At 44.2% G+C, this 27,513-nt stretch overlaps 1 protein-coding gene across 4 annotated transcripts in view; it reads right to left on the bottom strand.

The window, feature by feature from the left end:
- LOC128661215 (alanine aminotransferase 2) overlaps window positions 1–27,513 on the bottom strand; it is a 287,087-nt gene that overhangs the window by 156,296 nt on the left and 103,278 nt on the right. For 2 of the 4 annotated variants that reach the window (XM_053715491.1, XM_053715492.1), the window contains one exon: window positions 19,045–19,228. The exons of 1 other annotated variant lie outside the window; for it this stretch is intronic. In XM_053715491.1, the coding sequence (XP_053571466.1) occupies window positions 19,045–19,228 (184 nt within the window). Of the gene's footprint in view, window positions 1–19,044; window positions 19,568–27,513 lie in introns of those variants that run through there. One more of the 4 variants, XM_053715490.1, reaches the window with a different exon arrangement.

Consider the following 27,513-nt stretch of genomic DNA (forward strand, 5'->3'; position numbering starts at 1 on the left):
CACATTCCCATACAGGGCCCAGTGAGGTGCTGCTGTTACTAAAGCTCCCTCCCCCTGCTGTACATCAGCTTCATACACATTCCCATACAGGGCCCAGTGAGGTGCTGCTGTTACTAAAGCTCCCTCCCCCTGCTGTACATTAGCTTCATACACATTCCCATACAGGGCCCAGAGAGGTGCTGCTGTTACTAGAAGTAAAGTCACAAAGACAAGAGGGCGATAGAGTTTTCATGAGTTTTGTCATCTAAATTCTCAAAAGTTAATATATATAATCAGAGATTAAACGAGTGTTTAAATTGTGCACTAAAATTAGCAGAGGATGAAAGTGATTAATTGCATTTTGACAAAACCTGCACACTCACATCCCGGCTGAATAGGCGCACTGTTCTGGTATCTCCGTTGCCATAGTGATGAGCTGAATACGATGAATAGGGGTGATGTTATGTGGGAAAGAGTGTTTGTCATTCTCCTGCCTGGGCCTCAGTAGATACGTGTGCTCATTACCCATACACACCCTGCCTGGGTCTCAGTACATACGTGTGCTCATTACCCATACACATCCTGCCTGGGTCTCAGTACATACGTGTGCTCATTACCAATACACATCCTGCCTGGGTCTCAGTACATACGTGTGCTCATTACCCATACACACCCTGCCTGGGTCTCAGTACATACGTGTGCTCATTACCCATACACATCCTGCCTGGGTCTCAGTACATACGTGTGCTCATTACCAATACACATCCTGCCTGGGTCTCAGTACATACGTGTGTTCATTACCCATACACACCCTGCCTGGGTCTCAGTACATACGTGTGCTCATTACCCATACACACCCTGCCTGGGTCTCAGTACATACGTGTGCTCATTACCCATACACATCCTGCCTGGGTCTCAGTACATACGTGTGCTCATTACCCATACACATCCTGCCTGGGTCTCAGTACATACGTGTGCTCATTACCCATACACATCCTGCCTGGGTCTCAGTACATACGTGTGCTCATTACCCATACACATCCTGCCTGGGTCTCAGTACATACGTGTGCTCATTACCCATGCGCATCCTGCCTGGGTCTCAGTACATACGTGTGCTCATTACACATGCACATCCTGCCTGGGTCTCAGTACATACGTGTGCTCATTACCCATACACATCCTGCCTGGGTCTCAGTACATACGTGTGCTCATTACCCATACACATCCTGCCTGGGTCTCAGTACATACGTGTGCTCATTACCCATACACATCCTGCCTGGGTCTCAGTACATACGTGTGCTCATTACCCATACACATGCGCATCCTGCCTGGGTCTCAGTACATACGTGTGCTCATTACCCATACACATCCTGCCAGGGTCTCAGTACATACGTGTGCTCATTACCCATACATATCCTGCCTGGGTCTCAGTACATACGTGTGCTCATTACCCATACACATGCGCATCCTGTCTGGGTCTCAGTACATACGTGTGCTCATTACCCATACATATCCTGCCAGGGTCTCAGTACATACGTGTGCTCATTACCCATACACATGCACATCCTGCCTGGGTCTCAGTACATACGTGTGCTCATTACCCATACACATCCTGCCTGGGTCTCAGTACGTACATGTGCTCATTACCCATACACATGCGCATCCTGCCTGGGTCTCAGTACATACGTGTGCTCATTACCCATACACATCCTGCCTGGGTCTCAGTACATACGTGTGCTCATTACCCATACACATCCTGCCTGGGTCTCAGTACATACGTGTGCTTATTACCCATACACATCCTGCCTGGGCCTCAGTACATACGTGTGCTCATTACCCATACACATGCGTGTCCTACCTGGGTCTCAGTACATACGTGTGCTCATTACCCATACACATGCAGCCTGGGTCTCATTACATATGTGTGCTCATTACCCATACACATCCTGCCTGGGTCTCAGTACATACGTGTGCTCATTACCCATACACATGTGTGTCCTGCCTGGGTCTCAGTACATACATGTGCTCATTACCCATACACATCCTGTCTGGGTCTCAGTACATACGTGTGCTCATTACCCATACACATCCTGCCTGGGTCTCATTACATATGTGTGCTCATTACCCATACACATCCTGCCTGGGTCTCAGTACATACGTGTGCTCATTACCCATGCGTGTCCTGCCTGGGTCTCACTACATACGTGTGCTCATTACCCGTACACATGCGTGTCCTACCTGGGTCTCAGTATATACGTGTGCTCATTACCCATACGCATCCAGCCTGGGTCTCAGTACATACGTGTGCTCATTACCCATTCACATGCGCATCCTGCCTGAACCTCGGTACACACGTGTGCTCATAACCTGTACACAGTATAGTGCGCACATAACATCTCCCCATTAGTTCTGCACATTAGTACAATACAGGTAAGTTCCAGCAGCAGCAGGCATGGTCTCAGGGGGTTCTACACATTAGTACAATACAGGTAAGTTCCAGCAGCAGTCATGGTCTCAGGGGGTTCTACACATTAGTACAATACAGGTAAGTTCCAGCAGCAGTCATGGTCTCAGGGGGTTCTACACATTAGTACAATACAGGTAAGTTCCAGCAGCAGCACCATTCATGGTCTTAGGGGGTTCTACACATTAGTCCTACACATTAGTACAATACAGGTAAGTTCCAGCAGCATCAGTCATGGTCTCAGGAGGTTCTACACATTAGTACAATACAGGTAAGTTCCAGCAGCATCAGTCATGGTCTCAGGAGGTTCTACACATTAGAACAATACAGGTAAGTTCCAGCAGCAGCACCATTCATGGTCTTAGGGGGTTCTACACATTAGTACAATACAGGTAAGTTCCAGCAGCAGCAGTCATGGTCTCAGGGGGTTCTACACATTAGTACAATACAGGTAAGTTCCAGCAGCAGCACCATTCATGGTCTCAGGGGGTTTTACACATTAGTACAATACAGGTAAGTTCCAGCAGCACCAGTCATGGTCTCAGGGGGGTCTACACATTAGTACAATACAGGTAAGTTCCAGCAGCAGCACCAGTCATGGTCTCAGGGGGTTCTACACATTAGTACAATACAGGTAAGTTCCAGCAGCAGCAGCAGCACCAGTCATGGTCTCAGGGGGTTCTACACATTAGTACAATACAGGTAAGTTCCAGCAGCACCAGTCATGGTCTCAGGGGGGTCTACACATTAGTACAATACAGGTAAGTTCCAGCAGCAGCACCAGTCATGGTCTCAGGGGGTTCTACACATTAGTACAATACAGGTAAGTTCCAGCAGCAGCACCAGTCATGGTCTCAGGGGGTTCTACACATTAGTACAATACAGGTAAGTTCCAGCAGCATCAGTCATGGTCTCAGGGGGTTCTACACATTAGTACAATACAGGTAAGTTCCAGCAGCACCAGTCATGGTCTCAGGGGGTTCTACACATTAGTACAATACAGGTAAGTTCCAGCAGCATCAGTCATGGTCTCAGGGGGTTCTACACATTAGTACAATACAGGTAAGTTCCAGCAGCAGCACCAGTCATGGTCTCAGGGGGTTCTACACATTAGTACAATACAGGTAAGTTCCAGCAGCAGCACCAGTCATGGTCTCAGGGGGTTCTACACATTAGTACAATACAGGTAAGTTCCAGCAGCATCAGTCATGGTCTCAGGGGGTTCTACACATTAGTACAATACAGGTAAGTTCCAGCAGCACCAGTCATGGTCTCAGGGGGTTCTACACATTAGTACAATACAGGTAAGTTCCAGCAGCAGCACCCTTCATAGTCTCAGGAGGATCTACACATTAGTACAATACAGGTAAGTTCCAGCAGCAGCAGCACCAGTCATGGTCTCAGGGGGTTCTACACATTAGTACAATACAGGTAAGTTCCAGCAGCAGCACCAGCCATGGTCTCAGGGGGTTCTACACATTAGTACAATACAGGTAAGTTCCAGCAGCAGCACCAGTCATGGTCTCAGGGGGTTCTACACATTAGTAGAATACAGGTAAGTTCCAGCAGCAGCACCAGTCATGGTCTCAGGGGGTTCTACACATTAGTAGAATACAGGTAAGTTCCAGCAGCAGCACCAGTCATGGTCTCAGGGGGTTCTACACATTAGTACAATACAGGTAAGTTCCAGCAGCAGCACCAGTCATGGTCTCAGGGGGTTCTACACATTAGTACAATACAGGTAAGTTCCAGCAGCAGCACCAGTCATGTTCTCAGGAGGTTCTACATATTAGTACAATACAGGTAAGTTCCAGCAGCAGCACCATTCATGGTCTTAGGGGGTTCTACACATTAGTACAATACAGGTAAGTTCCAGCAGCAGCACCATTCATGGTCTTAGGGGGTTCTACACATTAGTACAATACAGGTAAGTTCCAGCAGCAGCAGTCATGGTCTCAGGAGGTTCTACACATTAGTACATTACAGGTAAGTTCCAGCAGCAGCAGCAGCACCAGTCATGGTCTCAGGGGGTTCTACACATTAGTACAATACAGGTAAGTTCCAGCAGCAGCAGCACCAGTCATGGTCTCAGGGGGTTCTACACATTATTACAATACAGGTACGTTCCAGCAGCACCAGTCATGGTCTCAGGGGGTTCTACAAATTAGTACAATACAGGTAAGTTCCAGCAGCAGCATTCATGGTCTTAGGGGGTTCTACACATTAGTACAATACAGGTAAGTTCCAGCAGCAGCAGTCATGGTCTCAGGAGGTTCTACATATTAGTACAATACAGGTAAGTTCCAGCAGCAGCACCAGTCATGGTCTCAGGGGGTTCTACACATTAGTACAATACAGGTAAGTTCCAGCAGCAGTCATGGTCTCAGGGGGTTCTACACATTAGTACAATACAGATAAGTTCCAGCAGCAGTCATGGTCTCAGGGGGTTCTACACATTAGTACAATACAGGTAAGTTCCAGCAGCAGCACCAGTCATGGTCTCAGGGGGTTCTACACATTAGTACAATACAAGTAAGTTCCAGCAGCAGCAGTCATGGTCTCAGGGGGTTCTACACATTAGTACAATACAGGTAAGTTCCAGCAGCAGCACCATTCATGGTCTTAGGGGGTTCTACACATTAGTACAATCCAGGTAAGTTCCAGCAGCAGCACCAGTCATGGTCTCAGGAGGTTCTACACATTAGTACAATACAGGTAAGTTCCAGCAGCAGCACCAGTCATGGTCTCAGGGGGTTCTACACATTAGTACAATACAGGTAAGTTCCAGCAGCAGCAGCACCAGTCATGGTCTCAGGGGGTTCTACACATTAGTACAATACAGGTAAGTTCCAGCAGCAGCAGCACCAGTCATGGTCTCAGGGGGTTCTACACATTAGTACAATACAGGTAAGTTCCAGCAGCAGCACAAGTCATGGTCTCAGGGGGTTCTACATATTAGTACAATACAGGTAAGTTCCAGCAGCACCAGTCATGGTCTCAAAAGGTTCTACACATTAGTACAATACAGGTAAGTTCCAGCAGCACCATTCATGGTCTCAGGGGGTTCTACACATTAGTACAATACAGGTAAGTTCCAGCAGCACCATTCATGGTCTTAGGAGGTTCTACACATTAGTACAATACAGGTAAGTTCCAGCAGCACCATTCATGGTCTTAGGGGGTTCTACACATTAGTACAATACAGGTAAGTTCCAGCAGCAGCAGTCATGGTCTCAGGGGGTTCTACACATTAGTACAATACAGGTAAGTTCCAGCAGCAGCAGTCATGGTCTCAGGGGGTTCTACACATTAGTACAATACAGGTAAGTTCCAGCAGCAGCATCAGTCAAGGTCTCAGGAGGTTCTACACATTAATACAATACAGGTAAGTTCCATCAGCAGCACCAGTCATGGTCTCAGGGGGTTCTACACATTAGTACAATACAGGTAAGTTCCAGCAGCAGCAGCACCAGTCATGGTCTCAGGGGGTTCTACACATTAGTACAATACAGGTAAGTTCCAGCAGCTGTACCAGTCATGGTCTCAGGGGGTTCTACACATTAGTACAATACAGGTAAGTTCCAGCAGCAGCACCATTCATGGTCTTAGGGGTTTCTACACATTAGTATAATACAGGTAAGTTCCAGCAGCAGCAGTCATGGTCTCAGGAGGTTCTACACATTAGTACAATACAGGTAAGTTCCAGCAGCAGCACCAGTCATGGTCTCAGGGGGTTCTACACATTAGTACAATACAGGTAAGTTCCAGCAGCAGTAGCACCAGTCATGGTCTTAGGGGGTTCTACACATTAGTACAATACAGGTAAGTTCCAGCAGCAGCACCATTTATGGTCTCAGGGGGTTCTACATATTAGTACAATACAGGTAAGTTCCAGCAGCAGCACCAGTCATGGTCTCAGGGAGTTCTACACATTAGTACAATACAGGTAAGTTCCAGCAGCAGCAGCACCAGTCATGGTCTCAGGGGGTTCTACACATTAGTACAATACAGGTAAGTTCCAGCAGCACCATTCATGGTCTTAGGGGGTTCTACACATTAGTACAATACAGGTTAGTTCCTCTAGCAGCACAAGTCATGGTCTAAGGGGGTTCTACATATTAGTACAATACAGGTAAGTTCCAGCAGCAGCACCAGTCATGGTCTCAGGGAGTTCTACACATTAGTACAATACAGGTAAGTTCCAGCAGCACCAGTCATGGTCTCAGGGGGTTCTACACATTAGTACAATACAGGTAAGTTCCAGCAGCACCAGTCATGGTCTCAGGGGGTTCTACACATTAGTACAATACAGGTAAGTTCCAGCAGCAGTAGCACCAGTCATGGTCTTAGGGGGTTCTACACATTAGTACAATACAGGTAAGTTCCAGCAGCAGCACCATTTATGGTCTTAGGGGGTTCTACACATTAGTACAATACAGGTAAGTTCCAGCAGCAGCACCAGTCATGGTCTCAGGGGGTTCTACACATTAGTACAATACAGGTAACTTCCAGCAGCAGCACCAGTCATGGTCTCAGGGGGTTCTACACATTGGTACAATACAGGTAAGTTCCAGCAGCAGCAATGTTCTCAGGGGGTTCTACACATTAGTACAATACAGGTAAGTTCCAGCAGCAGCAATGTTCTCAGGGGGTTCTACACATTAGTACAATACAGGTAAGTTCCAGCAGCAGCACCAGTCATGGTCTCAGGGGATTCTACACATTAGTACAATACAGGTAAGTTCCAGCAGCACCATTCATGGTTTTAGGGGGTTCTACACATTAGTACAATACAGGTAAGTTCCAGCAGCAGCACAAGTCATGGTCTCAGGGGGTTCTACACATTAGTACAATACAGGTAAGTTCCAGCAGCACCATTCGTGGTCTTAGGGGGTTCTACACATTAGTACAATACAGGTAAGTTCCAGCAGCACCAGTCATGGTCTCAAAAGGTTCTACACATTAGTACAATACAGGTAAGTTCCAGCAGCAGCAGTCATGGTCTCAGGGGGTTCTACACATTAGTACAATACAGGAAAGTTCCAGCAGCACCAGTCATGGTCTCAGGGGGGTCTACACATTAGTACAATACAGGTAAGTTCCAGCAGCATCAGTCATGGTCTCAGGAGGTTCTACACATTAGTACAATACAGGTAAGTTCCAGCAGCACCAGTCATGGTCTCAGGGGGTTCTACACATTAGTACAATACAGGTAAGTTCCAGCAGTACCAGTCATGGTCTCAGGAGGTTCTACACATTAGTACAATACAGGTAAGTTCCAGCAGCAGCAGCACCAGTCATGGTCTCAGGGGGTTCTACACATTAGTACAATACAGGTAAGTTCCAGCAGCTGTACCAGTCATGGTCTCAGGGGGTTCTACACATTAGTACAATACAGGTAAGTTCCAGCAGCAGCACCATTCATGGTCTTAGGGGGTTCTACACATTAGTATAATACAGGTAAGTTCCAGCAGTCATGGTCTCAGGAGGTTCTACACATTAGTACAATACAGGTAAGTTCCAGCAGCAGCACCAGTCATGGTCTCAGGGGGTTCTACACATTAGTACAATACAAGTAAGTTCCAGCAGCACCAGTCATGGTCTCAGGGGGTTCTACACATTAGTACAATACAGGTAAGTTCCAGCAGCAGTAGCACCAGTCATGGTCTTAGGGGGTTCTACACATTAGTACAATACAGGTAAGTTCCAGCAGCAGCACCATTTATGGTCTCAGGGGGTTCTACATATTAGTACAATACAGTTAAGTTCCAGCAGCAGCACCAGTCATGGTCTCAGGGAGTTCTGCACATTAGTACAATACAGGTAAGTTCCAGCAGCAGCAGCACCAGTCATGGTCTCAGGGGGTTCTACACATTAGTACAATACAGGTAAGTTCCTCTAGCAGCACAAGTCATGGTCTAAGGGGGTTCTACATATTAGTACAATACAGGTAAGTTCCAGCAGCAGCACCAGTCATGGTCTCAGGGAGTTCTGCACATTAGTACAATACAGGTAAGTTCCAGCAGCAGCAGCACCAGTCATGGTCTCAGGGGGTTCTACACATTAGTACAATACAGGTAAGTTCCTCTAGCAGCACCAGTCATGGTCTCAGGGGGTTCTACACATTATTAGTACAATAAATGTAACTCAAACAACAAGAGCAGAATCAGTAGCAGAAACGGTGGACCCAGCACATGTTTAACCATCAGTACTTGATCCATAGCACGGCAGGAGACTGCAGGGGGTGAGCATACAGTTACTGAGAATGAGACTGCAGGGGGTGAGCATAACGTGAGTATGAGGTTGAGCACGGCAGGAGGTGAGCATAAAGTAAGTGAGCATGAGACTGCAGGGGGTGAGCATAAAGTAAGTGAGTATGAGGGTGAGCACGGCATGAGACTGCAGGGGGTGAGCATAAAGTAAGAGAGTATGAGCACGACATGAGACTGCAGGGGGTAAGCATACAGTAAGAGAGTATGAGCACAGCATGAAACTGCAGGGGGTGAGCATAAAGTAAGTATGAGGGTGAGCACAAAGTGAGTATGAGGGTGAGCACCGCATGAGGTGAGCATGAGACTGCAGGGGGTGAGCATAAAGTAAGTGAGTATGAGGGTGAGCACGGCATGAGACTGTAGGGGGGTGAGTATGAGATTGCAGGGGGTGAGCATAAAGTAAGTGAGTATGAGGGTGAGCACGGCATGAGACTGTAGGGGGGTGAGTATGAGACTGCAGGGGGTGAGCATAAGCACGGCATGAGACTGCAGGGGTGAGCATACAGTGAGTGAGTATAAGACTGCAGGGGGTGAGCATAAAGTAAGTGAGTGAGTATGAGGGTGAGCACCGCATGAGACTGCGGGGGGGGGGGGGGGGGAGTATGAGACTGCAGGGGGTGAGCATAAAGTGAGTATGAGGGTGAGCACGGCATGAGGCTGCAGGGGGTGAGCATAAAGTGAGTATGGGGGTGAGCACCGCATGAGGCTGCAGGGGGTGAGCATAAAGTAAGTGAGTATGAGGGTGAGCACGGCATGAGGCTGCAGGGGGTGAGCATAAAGTAAGTGAGCATGAGACTGAAGGGGGTGAGCAAAAAGTAAGTGATTATGAGGGTGAGCACAGCATGAGACTGCAGGGGGTGAGTATGAGACTGCTGGGGGTGAGCATAAAGTAAGTGAGTATGAGCACGGCATGAGACTGCAGGGGGTGAGCATACAGTAAGTGAGTATAAGACTGCAGGGGGTGAGCATAAAGTAAGTGAGTATGAGGGTGAGCACGGCATGAGGCTGCAGGGGGTGAGCATAAAGTAAGTGAGAGTGAGGGTGAGCGCCGCATGAGACTGCAGGGAGTGAATATGAGACTGCAGGGGGTGAGCATACAGTAAGTGAGTATAAGACTGCGCACCGCATGAGACTGCAGGGGGTGGGAGAGCACCTAAGAGAGGAGCTTTGCTTGTAGAGGGAGGGATACAGGGCACAGAGAGAAGCTGGGGAGTGAGGAGTTGAGGTGACACAGAGCAGGTATTGGGGGCAGCAGCAGTACAGATAAGGAAGACACAAACCAGGGCCATAAGCAGATAGTTTCCCTACAGTTGTGTGAGCAGAGGTCCCTGGCTGTTGCCCTCAGTGTCAGCACCACAGCCTGAGCCAGCGGTCAGTGACATCCAGTGACCTGTCACACCTCCTGTGTCACACAACGAGATGTCACATGACAGGTGTCACTGCAGTGACAAATAATGAGGAAGAGCTTGTTACGCAATACCAGAAAATAGCCTGTAACTTGCACAGCAGCCAATCCCCACTTCCTGCCCAATCAGCTTCTGTCTGTAATTCCCACTATAACTATAGGGAAAATAAATACACCTGTTCCCTACAATCCCACTAACTTATCCACCTACAGAACCCCTCAACCCACTAACCTTACACCCCAAAATAATAATAAAAATAATAATAATAATAATAATAATAATAATAATAATAATAATAATAATACCCCTCACTAGCCCGCTAACCTTATGCTATCCCCTCACTAGCCCCCTAACCTTATGCTATCCCCTCACTAGCCCGCTAACCTTATGCTATCCCCTCACTAGCCCGCTAACCTTATGCTATCCCCTCACTAGCCCGCTAACCTTATGCTATCCCCTCACTAGCCCGCTAACCTTATGCTATCCCCTCACTAGCCCGCTAACCTTATGCTATCCCCTCACTAGCCCGCTAACCTTATGCTATCCCCCCACTAGCCCGCTAACCTTATGCTATCCCCTCACTAGCCCGCTAACCTTATGCTATCCCCTCACTAGCCCGCTAACCTTATGCTATCCCCTCACTAGCCCGCTAACCTTATGCTATCCCCTCACTAGCCCGCTAACCTTATGCTATCCCCCCACTAGCCCGCTAACCTTATGCTATCCCCCCACTAGCCCGCTAACCTTATGCTATCCCCTCACTAGCCCCCTAACCTTATGCTATCCCCTCACTAGCCCCCTAACCTTATGCTATCCCCTCACTAGCCCGCTAACCTTATGCTATCCCCTCACTAGCCCGCTAACCTTATGCTATCCCCTCACTAGCCCGCTAACCTTATGCTATCCCCTCACTAGCCCGCTAATTTTAAGCTATCCCCTCACTAGCCCGCTAACCTTATGCTATCCCCTCACTAGCCCGCTAACCTTATGCTATCCCCTCACTAGCCCGCTAACCTTATGCTATCCCCTCACTAGCCCGCTAACCTTATGCTATCCCCTCACTAGCCCGCTAACCTTATGCTATCCCCTCACTAGCCCGCTAACCTTATGCTATCCCCTCACTAGCCCGCTAACTTTATGCTATCCCCTCACTAGCCCGCTAACCTTATGCTATCCCCTCACTAGCCCGCTAATTTTAAGCTATCCCCTCACTAGCCCGCTAACCTTATGCTATCCCCTCACTAGCCCGCTAACCTTATGCTATCCCCTCACTAGCCCGCTAACCTTATGCTATCCCCCCACTAGCCCGCTAACCTTATGCTATCCCCTCACTAGCCCGCTAACCTTATGCTATCCCCTCACTAGCCCGCTAACCTTATGCTATCCCCTCACTAGCCCGCTAATTTTATGCTAGGGACATAAAAAAAAAAAAAACTGTCATGATTCAGACAGAGCCTGCAGTTATCTAATTGGCTTTGTTCTATTAGTATCCTTTGCACAGAGCTCTTACACTAGCGAGGATCAGAAACAGGGAAATGGGCATTTGTAGCTGCAAATGACCCTGGAGAATACTCACAGTTTACAGCTTTTATTTGCACAGAATATGTGCTGTGTGCTTTTATCTCCTGAGAGATTATACAAACAATAAATAGCAGGAAGTTTATCCTGTAAGAAAGTACTGTATATACATGAAATTCAGCATGCCATTGTTGTTAGCAGCACTGACATCAGACGGGCAGCAAACATTCTAGTGACTAACAAGAAGCTTTTAAGTTGTAAAGGAGACTTTTCAGAAAAACATTTATAACAAGGGATGTAAAAATGTCCTTGACTGAATATGAGACAGAAGCAGCACAGAATTCGGGAGAAAGAGGGCATATTTAGGATCATCATATGATATGAAACACAAGAGTCAGGTCACTTTATGGGGAGGGCTGTGGTGGCCTCTTGTGAGACATACGGATACTATAGAGGAATACTGGGATGTGAACGCGGAGACTACAATGCAAGACTACAAGTCGTGCAGCAAATCTGTTTTTCGCAGTTGCAAAAACACTGGGCGCATTATGGGGCATATTTATCAAGCTCTGTATGCTCTGAGGCGGCGGACAGAAATCAACCCTCGATTGGCTGCGAATCTGCAGGGGGCGGCATTACACCAGCAGTTCACAAGAACTGCTGGTGCAATGATAAATGCCGACAGCGTATGCAGCGGATATGATACGCTACTTCGTATCATGTCCACTCGCACATCGATAAATATACCCCTATGGCTTTTTCACATTTGGGGTTGCGCAGCAATTAGAACTTGCAAAATAACTTTTGCGCGTGCGTTAACCGGCGTAATCCAAAAAGCCAGATCGTGTGCACGTTCACGTATTCTCTTATAGAAGTCAATGGAGAAGAAAACAAAAGAAAACACTAAAACCCTAATATGTTGCGCAAAGCCCATGACACATTCTCCTAGATATCTCGAGATCTATATGTGAATATCTATTTGAAAATCCCTGTGTGATATTGTTTAATGTGCATAAGATTGCAATGTAAAATCCCTGTGGGATATTGTTTAATGTGCATAAGATTGTAATGTAAAATCCCAGTGTGATATTGTTTAATGTGCATAAGATTGTAATGTAAAATCCCTGTGTGATATTGTTTAATGTGCATAAGATTGTAATGTAAAATCCCTCTGTGATATTGTTTAATGTGCATAAGATTGTAATGTAAAATCCCTCTGTGATATTGTTTAATGTGCATAAGATTGTAATGTAAAATCCCTCTGTGATATTGTTTAATGTGCATAAGATTGTAATGTAAAATCCCTGTGTGATATTGTTTAATGTGCATAAGATTGTAATGTAAAATCCCTCTGTGATATTGTTTAATGTGCATAAGATTGTAATGTAAAATCCCTGTGTGATATTGTTTAATGTGCATAAGATTGTAATGTAAAATCCCTGTGTGATATTGTTTAATGTGCATAAGATTGTAATGTAAAATCCCTGTGTGATATTGTTTAATGTGCATAAGATTGTAATGTAAAATCCCTCTGTGATATTGTTTAATGTGCATAAGATTGTAATGTAAAATCCCTCTGTAATATTGTTTAATGTGCATAAGATTGTAATGTAAAATCCCTGTGTGATATTGTTTAATGTGCATAAGATTGTAATGTAAAATCCCTGTGTGATATTGTTTTATGTGCATAAGATTGCAATGTAAAATCCCTGTGTGATATTGTTTTATGTGCATAAGATTGCAATGTAAAATCCCTCTGTAATATTGTTTAATGTGCATAAGATTGTAATGTAAAATCCCTCTGTGATATTGTTTAATGTGCATAAGATTGTAATGTAAAATCCCTCTGTAATATTGTTTAATGTGCATAAGATTGTAATGTAAAATCCCTCTGTAATATTGTTTAATGTGCATAAGATTGTAATGTAAAATCCCTCTGTGATATTGTTTAATGTGCATAAGATTGTAATGTAAAATCCCTCTGTAATATTGTTTAATGTGCATAAGATTGTAATGTAAAATCCCTCTGTAATATTGTTTAATGTGCATAAGATTGTAATGTAAAATCCCTCTGTAATATTGTTTAATGTGCATAAGATTGTAATGTAAAATCCCTGTGTGATATTGTTTAATGTGCATAAGATTGTAATGTAAAATCCCTCTGTAATATTGTTTAATGTGCATAAGATTGTAATGTAAAATCCCTGTGTGATATTGTTTAATGTGCATAAGATTGTAATGTAAAATCCCTCTGTGATATTGTTTAATGTGCATAAGATTGCAATGTAAAATCCCTCTGTGATATTGTTTAATGTGCATAAGATTGTAATGTAAAATCCCTCTGTGATATTGTTTAATGTGCATAAGATTGTAATGTAAAATCCCTCTGTGATATTGTTTAATGTGCATAAGATTGTAATGTAAAATCCCTGTGTGATATTGTTTAATGTGCATAAGATTGTAATGTAAAATCCCTGTGTGATATTGTTTAATGTGCATAAGATTGTAATGTAAAATCTGGTGGTTATCTCCATAGTTAAACATCTCTATACATATAAATGCGTGTTTCTCTATTGATGTCTAGGTTTGTCAATGTAAAATCCCTGTGTCAGCTTTTTTTTTTTTCTAACACCCAAGATCTCCTATCTTTAATCCCTTATAACTTTTGGGTGCAATATTTTTATAAAATAATTTTATTAGACAAGGTTAAGTGTTTTGTGGAACTTTTTTGTTGCGCAAGACTGTAAACTACATCTCTTCGAGATCGGCAAGGATTGTTGCGTATAAGGCGAATCACAATTTTTCAAGACTTGTAATAGCTGCGCAATGGAAATTGATTGGGAAAACCCATACCGCACGACTTGTAATCTTGCCCTTTGAGGGCAATAAACCTGTTGCTTTGTCATTGCCAGCTGTAAATCTATTACCTAGAGATTACAGAACCATTTCAGCCACAAGATTACCGGATAACTTCTCAGTGACACATTAAGTTGTAGCCCTGACTGGCAGCTAAGGTGTTAAACGGTTTCACTTGAGTTCCTGAGCGCACTTGCTTGTTTCTGCTGTATAAACATCTGGATGTGTGGCCCCTGCTGCATATCAGAGCTCTGTCATGCCCAGGGCAGGGGGTACCCATCTAACAGAAGTAGGCACTGCCAGGGTGGCAGTGTAATAACTTATAAATATCTAGATTAGTGACCTTTAACCAGGAGGGGACGGCAATAGGTGAGGGTAAAATCACTCATTTTATAGCGCTGCGGAATCTGTTGGCGCTCTACAAATAACGTATAATACATGGTGCTGAGTACAGTGTCGTTTTACAGTCATTTGTGCCACGTACAACTGTAAGCACAAACATACACGTGACAGAAGCAAACTGTAAATTATAAAATGCTGAACTTATCTTAAGGCTCCATGAGTTCAAGGTTAATATGCAATTCATGAGATTACTGAGCAGCAACAGACAAATTTATTTAGAGGCAAAAAAGCTTCAGCAAAGATTTATAGCCTTTTAAACAAGTGTTATACTCACAGTACTACCCACCACAGGTAGCATTTGGTAGCTACAGGTGCCCACAGGTATCTAGCAGGCAAATAATATACAGGTGCCCACAGGTATCTAGCAGGCTGTACAGTTGCCCACTTCCTACAGGTATCTAGCAGGCAGATAATATACAGGTGCCCACTTCCTACAGGTATCAAGCAGGCAGATAATATACAGGTGCCCACAGGTATCTAGCAGGCAAATAATATACAGGTGCCCACAGGTATCTAGCAGGCTGTACAGGTGCCCACTTCCTACAGGTATCTAGCAGGCAGATAATATACAGGTGCCCACAGGTATCTAGCAGGCTGTACAGGTGCCCACTTCCTATAGGTATCTAGCAGGCAGATAATATACAGGTGCCCACTTCCTACAGGTATCTAGCAGGCAAATAATATACAGGTGCCCACAGGTATCTAGCAGGCTGTACAGGTGCCCACTTCCTACAGGTATCTAGCAGGCAGATAATATACAGGTGCCCACTTCCTACAGGTATCTACCGGGCAGATAATATACAGGTGCCCACTTCCTACAGGTATATAGCAGGCAGATAATATACAGGTGCCCACTTCCTACAGGTATCTAGCAGGCAGATAATATACAGGTGCCCACTTCCTACAGGTATCTAGCAGGCAGATAATATACAGGTGCCCACTTCCTACAGGTATCTAGCAGGCTGTACAGGTGCCCACTTCCTACAGGTATCTACCAGGCCGATAATATACAGGTGCCCACTTCCTACAGGTATCTACCAGGCATATAATATACAGGTGCCCACTTCCTACAGGTATCTACCAGGCAAATAATATACAGGTGCCCACTTCCTACAGGTATCTAGCAGGCAGATCATATACAGATGCCCACTTCCTACAGGTATCTAGCAGGCATATAATATACAGGTGCCCACTTCCTACAGGTATCTAGCAGGCAGATACTATACAGGTGCCCACTTCGTACAGGTATCTAGCAGGCATATAATATACAGGTGCCCACTTCCTACAGGTATCTAGCAGGCAGATAATATACAGATGCCCACTTCCTACAGGTATCTACCAGGCATATAATATACTGGTGCCCACTTCCTACAGGTATCTAACAGGCTGTGCAGGTGCCCACTTCCTACATGTATCGACCAGGCATATAATATACAGGTGCCGACTTCCTACAGGTATCTAGCAGGCAGATACTATACAGGTGCCCACTTCCTACAGGTATCTAGCAGGCAGATACTATACAGGTGCCCACTTCCTACAGGTATCTAGCAGGCAGATACTATACAGGTGCCCACTTCCTACAGGTATCTAGCAGGCAGATACTATACAGGTGCCCACTTCCTACAGGTATCTAGCAGGCAGATACTATACAGGTGCCCACTTCCTACAGGTATCTAGCAGGCAGATCATATACAGATGCCCACTTCCTACAGGTATCTAGCAGGCAGATCATATACAGATGCCCACTTCCTACAGGTATCTAGCAGGCAAATAATATACAGGTGCCCACTTCCTACAGGTATCTAGCAGGCAGATAAAATACAGGTGCCCACTTCCTACAGGTATCTACCAGGCATATAATATACTGGTGCCCACTTCCTACAGGTATCTAACAGGCTGTGCAGGTGCCCACTTCCTACAGGTATCTACCAGGCAGATAATGTACAGGTGCCCACTTCCTACATGTATCGACCAGGCATATAATATACAGGTGCCCACTTCCTACGGGTATCTAACAGGCTGTGCAGGTGCCCACTTCCTACAGGTATCTACCAGGCAGATAATGTACAGGTGCCCACTTCCTACATGTATCGACCAGGCATATAATATACAGATGCCCACTTCCTACAGGTATCTAGCAGGCAAATAATATACAGGTGCCCACTTCCTACAGGTATCTACCAGGCATATAATATACAGGTGCCCACTTCCTACAGGTATCTACCAGGCAGATAATATACAGGTGCCCACTTCCTACAGGTATCTACCAGGCATATAATATACAGGTGCCCACTTCCTACAGGTATCTACCAGGCATATAATATACTGGTGCCCACTTCCTACAGGTATCTAACAGGCTGTGCAGGTGCCCACTTCCTACAGGTATCTACCAGGCAGATAATGTACAGGTGCCCACTTCCTACATGTATCGACCAGGCATATAATATACAGGTGCCCACTTCCTACAGGTATCTACCAGGCAGATAATATACAGGTGCCCACTTCCTACAGGTATCTACCGGGCATATAATATACAGGTGCCCACTTCCTACAGGTATCTAGCAGGCAGATAATATACAGATGCCCACTTCCTACAGGTATCTACCAGGCAAATAATATACAGGTGCCCACTTCCTACAGGTATCTACCAGGCATATAATATACAGGTGCCCACTTCCTACAGGTATCTACCAGGCAAATAATATACAGGTGCCCACTTCCTACAGGTATCTACCGGGCAGATAATATACAGATGCCCACTTCCTACAGGTATCTACCAGGCAGATAATATACAGATGCCCACTTCCTACAGGTATCTACCAGGCAGATAATATACTGGTGCCCACTTCCTACAGGTATCTACCAGGCATATAATATACAGGTGCCCACTTCCTACAGGTATCTACCAGGCAAATAATATACAGGTGCCCACTTCCTACAGGTATCTACCAGGCAAATAATATACAGGTGCCCACTTCCTACAGGTATCTACCGGGCATATAATATACAGGTGCCCACTTCCTACAGGTATCTAGCAGGCAGATAATATACAAATGCCCACTTCCTACAGGTATCTACCAGGCAAATAATATACAGATGCCCACTTCCTACAGGTATCTACCAGGCAAATAATATACAGATGCCCACTTCCTACAGGTATCTAGCAGGCAGATAATATACAAATGCCCACTTCCTACAGGTATCTACCAGGCAAATAATATACAGGTGCCCACTTCCTACAGGTATCTAGCAGGCAGATAATATACAAATGCCCACTTCCTACAGGTATCTACCAGGCAAATAATATACAGATGCCCACTTCCTACAGGTATCTACCAGGCAAATAATATACAGGTGCCCACTTCCTACAGGTATCTACCAGGCATATAATATACAGGTGCCCACTTCCTACAGGTATCTAGCAGGCAGATAATATACAAATGCCCACTTCCTACAGGTATCTACCAGGCAAATAATATACAGATGCCCACTTCCTACAGGTATCTACCAGGCAAATAATATACAGGTGCCCACTTCCTACAGGTATCTACCAGGCATATAATATGCAGGTGCCCACTTCCTACAGGTATCTACCAAGCAAATAATATACAGGTGCCCACTTCCTACAGGTATCTAGCAGGCAGATAATATACAGGTGCCCACTTCCTACAGGTATCTACCAAGCAAATAATATACAGGTGCCCACTTCCTACAGGTATCTAGCAGGCAGATAATATACAAATGCCCACTTCCTACAGGTATCTAGCAGGCAGATAATATACAGGTGCCCACTTCCTACAGGTATCTACCAGGCAAATAATATACAGGTGCCCACTTCCTACAGGTATCTACCAGGCATATAATATACAGGTGCCCACTTCCTACAGGTATCTAGCAGGCAGATAATATACAAATGCCCACTTCCTACAGGTATCTACCAGGCAAATAATATACAGATGCCCACTTCCTACAGGTATCTACCAGGCAAATAATATACAGGTGCCCACTTCCTACAGGTATCTACCAAGCAAATAATATACAGGTGCCCACTTCCTACAGGTATCTACCAGGCAGATAATATACAGGTGCCCACTTCCCATGGGTTTCACCTGGTATCGAATGTGCAGATGCCCACGTTTCTGCTCACCTGTTGCAGCTCCTTTTCCAGTTCCACAGCTCTGATAACAATGGGTCCTCTGACTGCGTACTCAACCTTTTTGATGCAGGGATTCATGGAATCCACAGTTAGGATGCGGTTGTGCGTTCCATTCTGAATCATCTTGCGAGCAAGTTTCCCGTCCCTTTCAGCCACTGGTGTCCCTGACAAAGACCTGTGGAGTGACACATGAGTGGGCATGAGAGGGGCCCTTCTGGGTGGTGCAAGACAACATCTTAAAACCTGTGCCATAGGGAATATATTCCCCCTGACTGAGGCACAAATCTGCAGAATACTCATAGCAAAGATCACAGAATTGCACAAAGTGTGACTGATCCAGATGTTCAAACAAAGGGTTAGAAAGAGACTAAAAATTCCCTACAAAGCAAAAGAAAAATCATGAACAGAAGTCTGTGGGATTTATAGGAGAATTTGCTTAAAATGAATCCTGAAATTAATCAGGGTGAGAAGAGTCTCAGAAGCTGAGCAGGGTGCACGGAAGATCTGAGCTTGCAAGAAATAGTTAGAGGGAGGAAACTCTGAAAGTTAGAAGAAGAGGAGGGGAGAGGGGAAGAGTTCCACATGTACAGACGTGTCCCTGCAACCCTCACAAAACCGGTGTGAGCCCAGTGAGGAGCAACAGCCAGCTGCTTACTCTGGCACAGCCACCACCACACTGCGCACAAGGCACTGCCTGCTGGGTACAGGGGAGAGAGGGACAACCCTCCAGGGAGGGCACAACCCCAACCAGGTCTGCCCAGGGCATCTTAAAGGCACAGCCGCCTTGTGCAGCTCACACTGAGAAATATAGGACACAGAATATTCCCCCAACCCCTCAAACACTCCTGAGTTACATTTAATTGGGCTAAAAATGCAGAGGTCACATTTTTTTTGCAAACTACCTTATAGCATTATTAGAAATAGCTTCGGTCAAGTTCAATAACAGAAAACTACAGCTCAGTTAGTGTTCTCTGGGTGACTGACCATCACTTAAAGGGACAGTCTAATACAAAATAAAAGGCTGTAGTTTGTTAGCACACTTATGTTTTGCAGACAAGTTAAACACAAAGCTAAAGGCCTACTTGTGACCCACAACACGCTGCAGCCAGTGACAGATGGCTACATGCGTATGCCGCTCCCGATTGGCTCTATGCCCTATTTGGGTGCTGTAGCAGGCTGTCACCTGACATAAAAAAACAAACATTTTAGTATTAATTAATGTCCCTTTAATGTCACATGTGACAGCTCACCAGTCATTACAGCTCAGTAATGTCATACATCCCCGTGGCACACTATTTGGAGCCTATTCTCCAGACCATCCTATAGTTAATCATTCTTATACTGGGATAGGGAGTTTGCAAAAGTCACCAGTTTAAACCGACAACTCATCGGATTATTGTTAAATAGTTCAATGTTAACTGACAAAGGGACACTAAATAAAAAACATGTACACACTAAAGATGTTAAATATGTTTACTATTTCTACATGCAAATGAAAAACAGAAGTAAATGCTTGTGCACAGCTGATCTCTAGGACAAGCTGTTTATTGGCTTCTAAGTACAACCCCCTCTGTTGTATTGGTGGACCAATAAGATATATACAATAGTATTTGTTCTTCTAGAAGGGATATGAGGGTATTACATAAGGGGTGGGATTACTATAGATTATGGCCGATTTCTGCTGCGCCTCAGATCTGGTCGGTCTCTAAAAATATCCCCCTGTTGTGTGTGTTTATTTCACTGACACGTGAGCCAACATCATGGGCACTATAGGGTTAACAAACAGTGTAGCTTCCCCTACTGAGGCCCCCTATTCATTACACCCTCATGAGCCAGCCTGATTGTAACCATTTATTGTACATTCTGTGTATAAGTGAGCCTGTCCTGATACTGTGCACCAGCACCTGTGCTTATATTGTACAATACAGAGGTCACCCTACACTAGAGGTGTGTGAGCCTGTCCTGATACTGTGCACCATGACCTGTGCTTATATTGTACAATACAGATGTCACCCTACACTAGGGGTGTGCAAGCCTGTCCTGATACTGTGCACCAGCACTTATATTGTACAATAGAGAGGTCACCCTACACTAGAGGTGTGTGAGCCTGTCCTGATACTGTGCACTATCACCTGTGCTTATATTGTACAATACAGAGGTCACCCTACACTAGAGGTGTGCAAGCCTGTCCTGATACTGTGCACCATTACCTGTGCTTATATTGTACAATACAGAGGTCACCCTATACTAGGGATGTGCAAGCCTGTCCTGATACTGTGCACCATTACCTGTGCTTATATTGTACAATACAGAGGTCACCCTATACTAGGGATGTGCAAGCCTGTCCTGATCACTTACACTTGCATAGCCTGTCCTGATAACAGCACATCAGCCAGCATTACACCTGCATAGCCTGTCCTGATAATAGCACATCAGCCAGCATTACACCTGCATAGCCTGTCCTGATAACGGCACCCAGCATTACACCTGCATAGCCTGTCCTGATAACGGCACCTCAGCCAGCATTACACCTGCATAGCCTGTCCTGATAACGGCACATCAGCCAGCATTACACCTGCATAGCCTGTCCTGATAACGGCACATCAGCCAGCATTACACCTGCATAGCCTGTCCTGATAACGGCACATCCGCCAGCGTTACACCTGCATAGCCTGTCCTGATAACGGCACATCCGCCAGCGTTACACCTGCATAGCCTGTCCTGATAACGGCACATCCGCCAGCATTACACCTGTATAGCCTGTCCTGATAACTGCACCTCAGCCAGCGTTACACCTGCTTAGCCTGTCCTGATAACGGCACATCAGCCAGCGTTACACCTGCTTAGCCTGTCCTAATAACAATGGCACATCAGCCAGCATTACACCTGTATAGCCTATCCTGATAACAATGGCACATCAGCCAGCATTACACCTGCATAGCCTGTCCTGATAACGGCACATCCGCCAGCATTACACCTGCATAGCCTGTCCTGATAACAGCACATCCGCCAGCATTACACCTGCATAGCCTGTCCTGATAACAACGGCACATCCGCCAGCGTTACATTAGCAGGAGCTCTAGTGGGTATCAGGGGTCCTATGATCTGTACTATTACTGTAACTAGGGTTACCAGCTGTGCTCCATAACAATACCGGACCCCTATAGGTCACTGGGCACAGTTGGTAGCTGAGAGTCAAACAAATGTCCTCCCCCCAAAAGCGCAACCTTACGCATCCCCTTGGTCCCACCATGTAAATACAGTGGTTTTATCCCCTTGGTTGCCAGCAACTCCAGAACGCACCCCCTTGACTTCCAGGAGCAAACACTCAGCAATGGTTTAACACATCCACAGCTGCCTGTAAGGCATAGAGTCCCTTTACATTTAGCTGACACTTAGAGGAAAAATTATTGTCTTTGTATAGACTTTACTGGACAGCCTGATAAATACTGGACACCTGGGAACCCTAATTCTGTAGCCCCCAAAACCCACAGGTGCCAGATGCTCTAAACTTGTAACTTAGCGTCCCCGGTTTACATGCCCAGCGAGCTATATAAGGACAGGGATGGAGGGTTATAATAAAACCATTAGATAAAGTCTCCCTCCAGCGCTTTCTGATACTTTGTAGTTCACTTCAGGATCTCTGTGTAACATTGTGCGAGACTGTCCTGATAATCAGCAGCGCTAGATTCCCTCTAGTATAAAGCCAAACTCTCTACACTCTCACACAGTCCTGATAGCAGCACTTGCACCAACCTCAGGACTGCATTCATATACAAACGTGTAGTTATAATAGTGATAGGCCCAGGACCACGTCAGGGTTTCTTCCTCCCTGGGCCCTAACCTACAGCCATACAAAGCATTGCCAAAACCAAACACACAAGAGTGACACTGGCCTAGATACACAAAAAAGGACTGCACTGTCAAACTGGACTGGGTACACATCCTGTGCCCGTGCAAAACTCACAGCACTGGGTGCTCAACAGTAGATAGATATATATTCTCATGTTCATTTCTTTTGTTTGTATTGGTAGGACACAAAAAAATTTGAGGAAAAAAAAAAAAATCTGACACATTCCATGCAAATCTACAAAAATGGACTGGACAAAATTATTGGCACCTTCTCTAAATTGTAAGACATAATTGTATTCCAAGTTTGTGATGCTCCAGTAATTTGTAATTAAACTCACCTGTATCAATTAACAGATGCTGACAATATAGAAATCACACCGGCAACCGGTGAAAAATGTACTCAACCTTTCTGTTGTGTGTCTCTGTGTGCCACACTGGGCATGGAGAAGAGAAAGAGCAGCAACGACTTGTCTGAGGATTTGAGAAAGCCAAGCCAGGCAAAATGTACATCAGGCACTCTTCCTACGGCTGTATCAACCACTAAGTGTAACTATGCAAGTCACATTTCACTAGTCAATGTGTTTATTAAACAGATCTATAGAATCATATTACCTTTCATTGATCGTATTTTTGGTTTAATTTGTGTTTGTGAACACTTCACTCTTGCCTATACAAATGGGTCTGTGTAATATGCTGAATGTATGGACTATGTGAATCTTGCTACCTACACTTCCCCTCTTAGTCACTATACTAATTTTGTCATAGGGAATATTTTGGACAGACTTACACCAGTCCAGATATTATAATTTTGTTTGAGGTAAATCCTCTTTTTTAGAAAGATTTTGGTGCAATCCGTGAACCATTTTTTGGTGTATATCTGCCTAAAAATCCCTCCTACTCTATTCTGAGTTTCTATGGTATACATTCTGGGGTCATTGTGGATATACAGCCGTTTACTATTTGTTTGTGTTTTAATCTAAGTATTAATCACTACTTATATAGTAGTTTTTTTATAAAAAATTTTTTAATAATAAATGTTAAGTTTTAATATTATATACCCACTGAATAGCCACTTATACTAGTTTCCCTTTGCGAGTGCTCTACTTTCTGTTCGCTTGTCTCCTATTTTTTCTACTGTAGCTAATCTCCCCAGACGTGGACAAAAGAGAAAAAAAAATGTATCAAAAATTGCAAAGAAGGATTGTTCGAATGGTGGATAAAGAACCTCAACAACTTTCATAAAAATTCAAGCTGACCTTCAGGCACAGGGTACAATTGTGTCAGCACTATACGTCACCATCTGAATGAAAAGGGACGCTATGGTAGGAGAAAACCAAAATCCTTTTGGGAGAATGTACTGTGGACAGATTAAACTAAATTACAGCTTTTTGGTAAAGCCCATCATTCTACTGTTTTCAGAAAAATAAATGAGGCTTTTAAAGAAAAGAATACAGTCCATACAGTCAAACATGGTAGAGGGTCACTGATGTTTTGGGGTTGATTTGCTGCTTCATGCACTGGATCTCTTGACTGTGTGCATGACATTTTGAAATCTGAAGACTACCAAAGAATTCTGTGGTGCAATGTAGGGCCCAGTGTCAGAAATTAGGGTCTCTGTAAGAGGTCATGGGTCTTGCATCAGGACAATGACCCAAAGCACATGTCAAAAAGCACCCAGAAAAGGTTTAAGACAAAGCGCTGGAGAATACTGAAATGGCCAACAATGAGTCCAGATCTCAATCCCATAGAGCACCTGTGGAGAGAGCTCAAAAAAGCAGTTGGGAAAAGGAACCCTGACAGACCTGGAGCATTTGGTGAAAGAAGAGAGTGGCCACAATTCCAGTAGAGAGGTGTAAGAAACTCATTGATGGTTACAGGAAGCGATTGATCTCAGTTATTTTTTTCATGGGTTTGTGCTACCAAATATTAAATTGAGGGTGCCAATAATTTTTTCCAGTCCATTTTTGGAGTTTTGCATGGAATGCGTTAGATTTAGCTTTTTTTCCATCCACTTTTTTGTGTCATACCAGTACAAACAAAAGAAATGAACATTTGTAATTGCAACAACTCTCTGGGTGAAGTGGTGCATTATCTGATAGAAATGCAGAGGTGCCAATATTTATATATATATATATATATATATATATATATATATATATATATATATATATATATATAATAGAAGATGTGTGTAGAGATGGCACTGGGGATATCTAGGAGTAGTAGTTACCCTATATACTAATCTGTACTAATCACCCGATAGAACAGTTATAATTAATAAATAGTGGGGAAGAGGGGAAAGACTGGGAATTTGTTTCTAGTGGCGCAACACTCGTGAAAAATATATAAATAATAATGTGCTCAAATTGAAGCCCAGTAGATAGGGAAAATATAAAAAAACTATTTATACACTTAAATCAAATGTATGGCGTTAGCTACGTGTACATTCTATAAACACAGTGAAGCATGTGAATAATATAAAAGGAATACAATTCAATAAAAAATTCCACCAAGTTGATATAAAGGCTCGTGAAATATATGAAGTATGCATTATAACATGAAATATAATTCTATTTTGTATATATCACATGAGCTATGAATAATATAAATGGTATCGTAACAAAAAGGAAACTAATCTCAGAGTTAGTAGCAGTGTATATAACAGAGTCTGTATTAATCCTATGAAAAAAACAAAGCCGATGATAGATAAACAACTTCAACCAACAGGTCCCTTTGGGAGTCTACTTACACTCCTTTACCTCAATCCTATGAGGTAAGTGCCACGCAGTGCATGGAGAGTCCCTTGGGATCACAGCTGCAGATTGTGCTGAGATGTGTTGTTGATAGACTTGTCCACTCTTCAAAGGTCGTTCCCAAGCGTATATGGCATGTAGAAAAAGAGAGCAAATAATAGTGCAACTCCGTGTAAAATAGACAATGGGTTTATTGTGATAAGAAATAGGCTTAAAATAAAAACCCTCAACAACATATGAGGTAATTAAAAACTGTTCATGCCATAATCTGCATAAATAGAAGAAACGGTGCTCTGACAAAATGCAGAAGGACATTTGGCAGACGGACATTTAGCTGACAGACAGAAAGCTAAAGAAAGTTCCGATTTCGGCTGAGGGCAGATACGTTCCAGAGTGCTCTGTTCTAATCAGAGCCTCGGGCGCCGCAACTGCCTCTGGGAACCTTACCATGGGTCCCAGGCCACACGTCTTGTAATTCTCTGTCTGGGAAATTATCTATCAAATCTATCTATCGTATCTATCAAATGTATCTATTGATCTATCTATCTAATCTATGTATCTATCTATCTATCTCGTGGCTGGACTGTTATCTGACAGCCACTTGTGTTTCGGCCAAATGTCCGGCCACAGAAGAAACCGTTCAAAATCCAGCACTTCAATCCTTGGTAGGGTGCATACTGCAATAGGATTACTGCAGAAATCCTCAAAGTAAAATAACCTTAAAGGTAAATAACCTTAAAAGGTGATTAAGTGTGATGTACAAGTTATGAACATAACTAAGGGTTTATAGCCCGAAACATTGTTCTGTTTTCCTGGCTCCCAGAATGTGGCAATAAAGATAACCTCTGATTAAGGATATTGTGGTGCGACTGCTACTTCTGTGCTATATAAACTGCATAAATATTATTAAATAACAGATTCAAAGAGTGCACTCTGTGCAAACATGGTATACGAGTCCTGACACGTTTCGAAGGGAACACACAATTTTAACCCTTCTTCCTCAGAGGCTATCACCATTTGCTGTTGAAAACTTGGTTAAAAAAAAAAAAAAAAAAAAAAAAAAAAAAGGGATGAGCGGGGAAGCGGCACGCCCCTTTGTTAGTCCAACCCAGTCTCATCCATAATACTCCGAAGGCACAGTACTAACGGGTGATCAGGAATAACACTGACAGTTATATGTGTCAGCAACAACTAAATGAGATGACCAAAAGATTTGTAGAAAGAGGATACAAAAAGAGAAAGCTCTCAGATGAGAGAAAAGGCACTTTTTGCAGATGAGTCAATGGTGGTATCTCCCTTGAGTGTGGAAAAACAACTAACCTTCGTGACTACATACACACCAGACACGGTACCAATTACACAAATGGAAATTATTGGAGGCAGACCAAACACTTCCTTTTAAAGATTGGAGAGCCCCAAGGATTGGGTATAGACAGGGACGAAGCCTTAAGGACTATCTGGTCAAAGCTGACATTAATACTGATTCTGGCCCCCACACCTGGCTGAAATAGAAGAAGAAAGGATGCTACCGCTGTACCAGTTGTGTCACTTGCAATGGGATGCGTACTGGTACTTATTTCCATCATCCAGATAGGAATAAAAAATACGAGATTAGATTCTCTCTCACATGCTCCACCAAATTTGTGGTTTATTTTTTGAATTGCCTGTGTGGAAAGTTATACACAGAAAAAACAGATGATGCCAGAAATAGGATGGCCAATCACAGATCGAGTATACGAGCTGCCATCTCTAAGGGCAAAACAGATCAACCAGTAGCCCATAATTTTTTAGAGGCTGGACACTCGGGGGAATGATTTCAAATTCATCCTGATTGACCATGTACCCATCCTGAAAA

Source organism: Bombina bombina, chromosome 5, assembly GCF_027579735.1.
Source record: "Bombina bombina isolate aBomBom1 chromosome 5, aBomBom1.pri, whole genome shotgun sequence".
Lineage (NCBI taxonomy): Eukaryota > Metazoa > Chordata > Amphibia > Anura > Bombinatoridae > Bombina > Bombina bombina.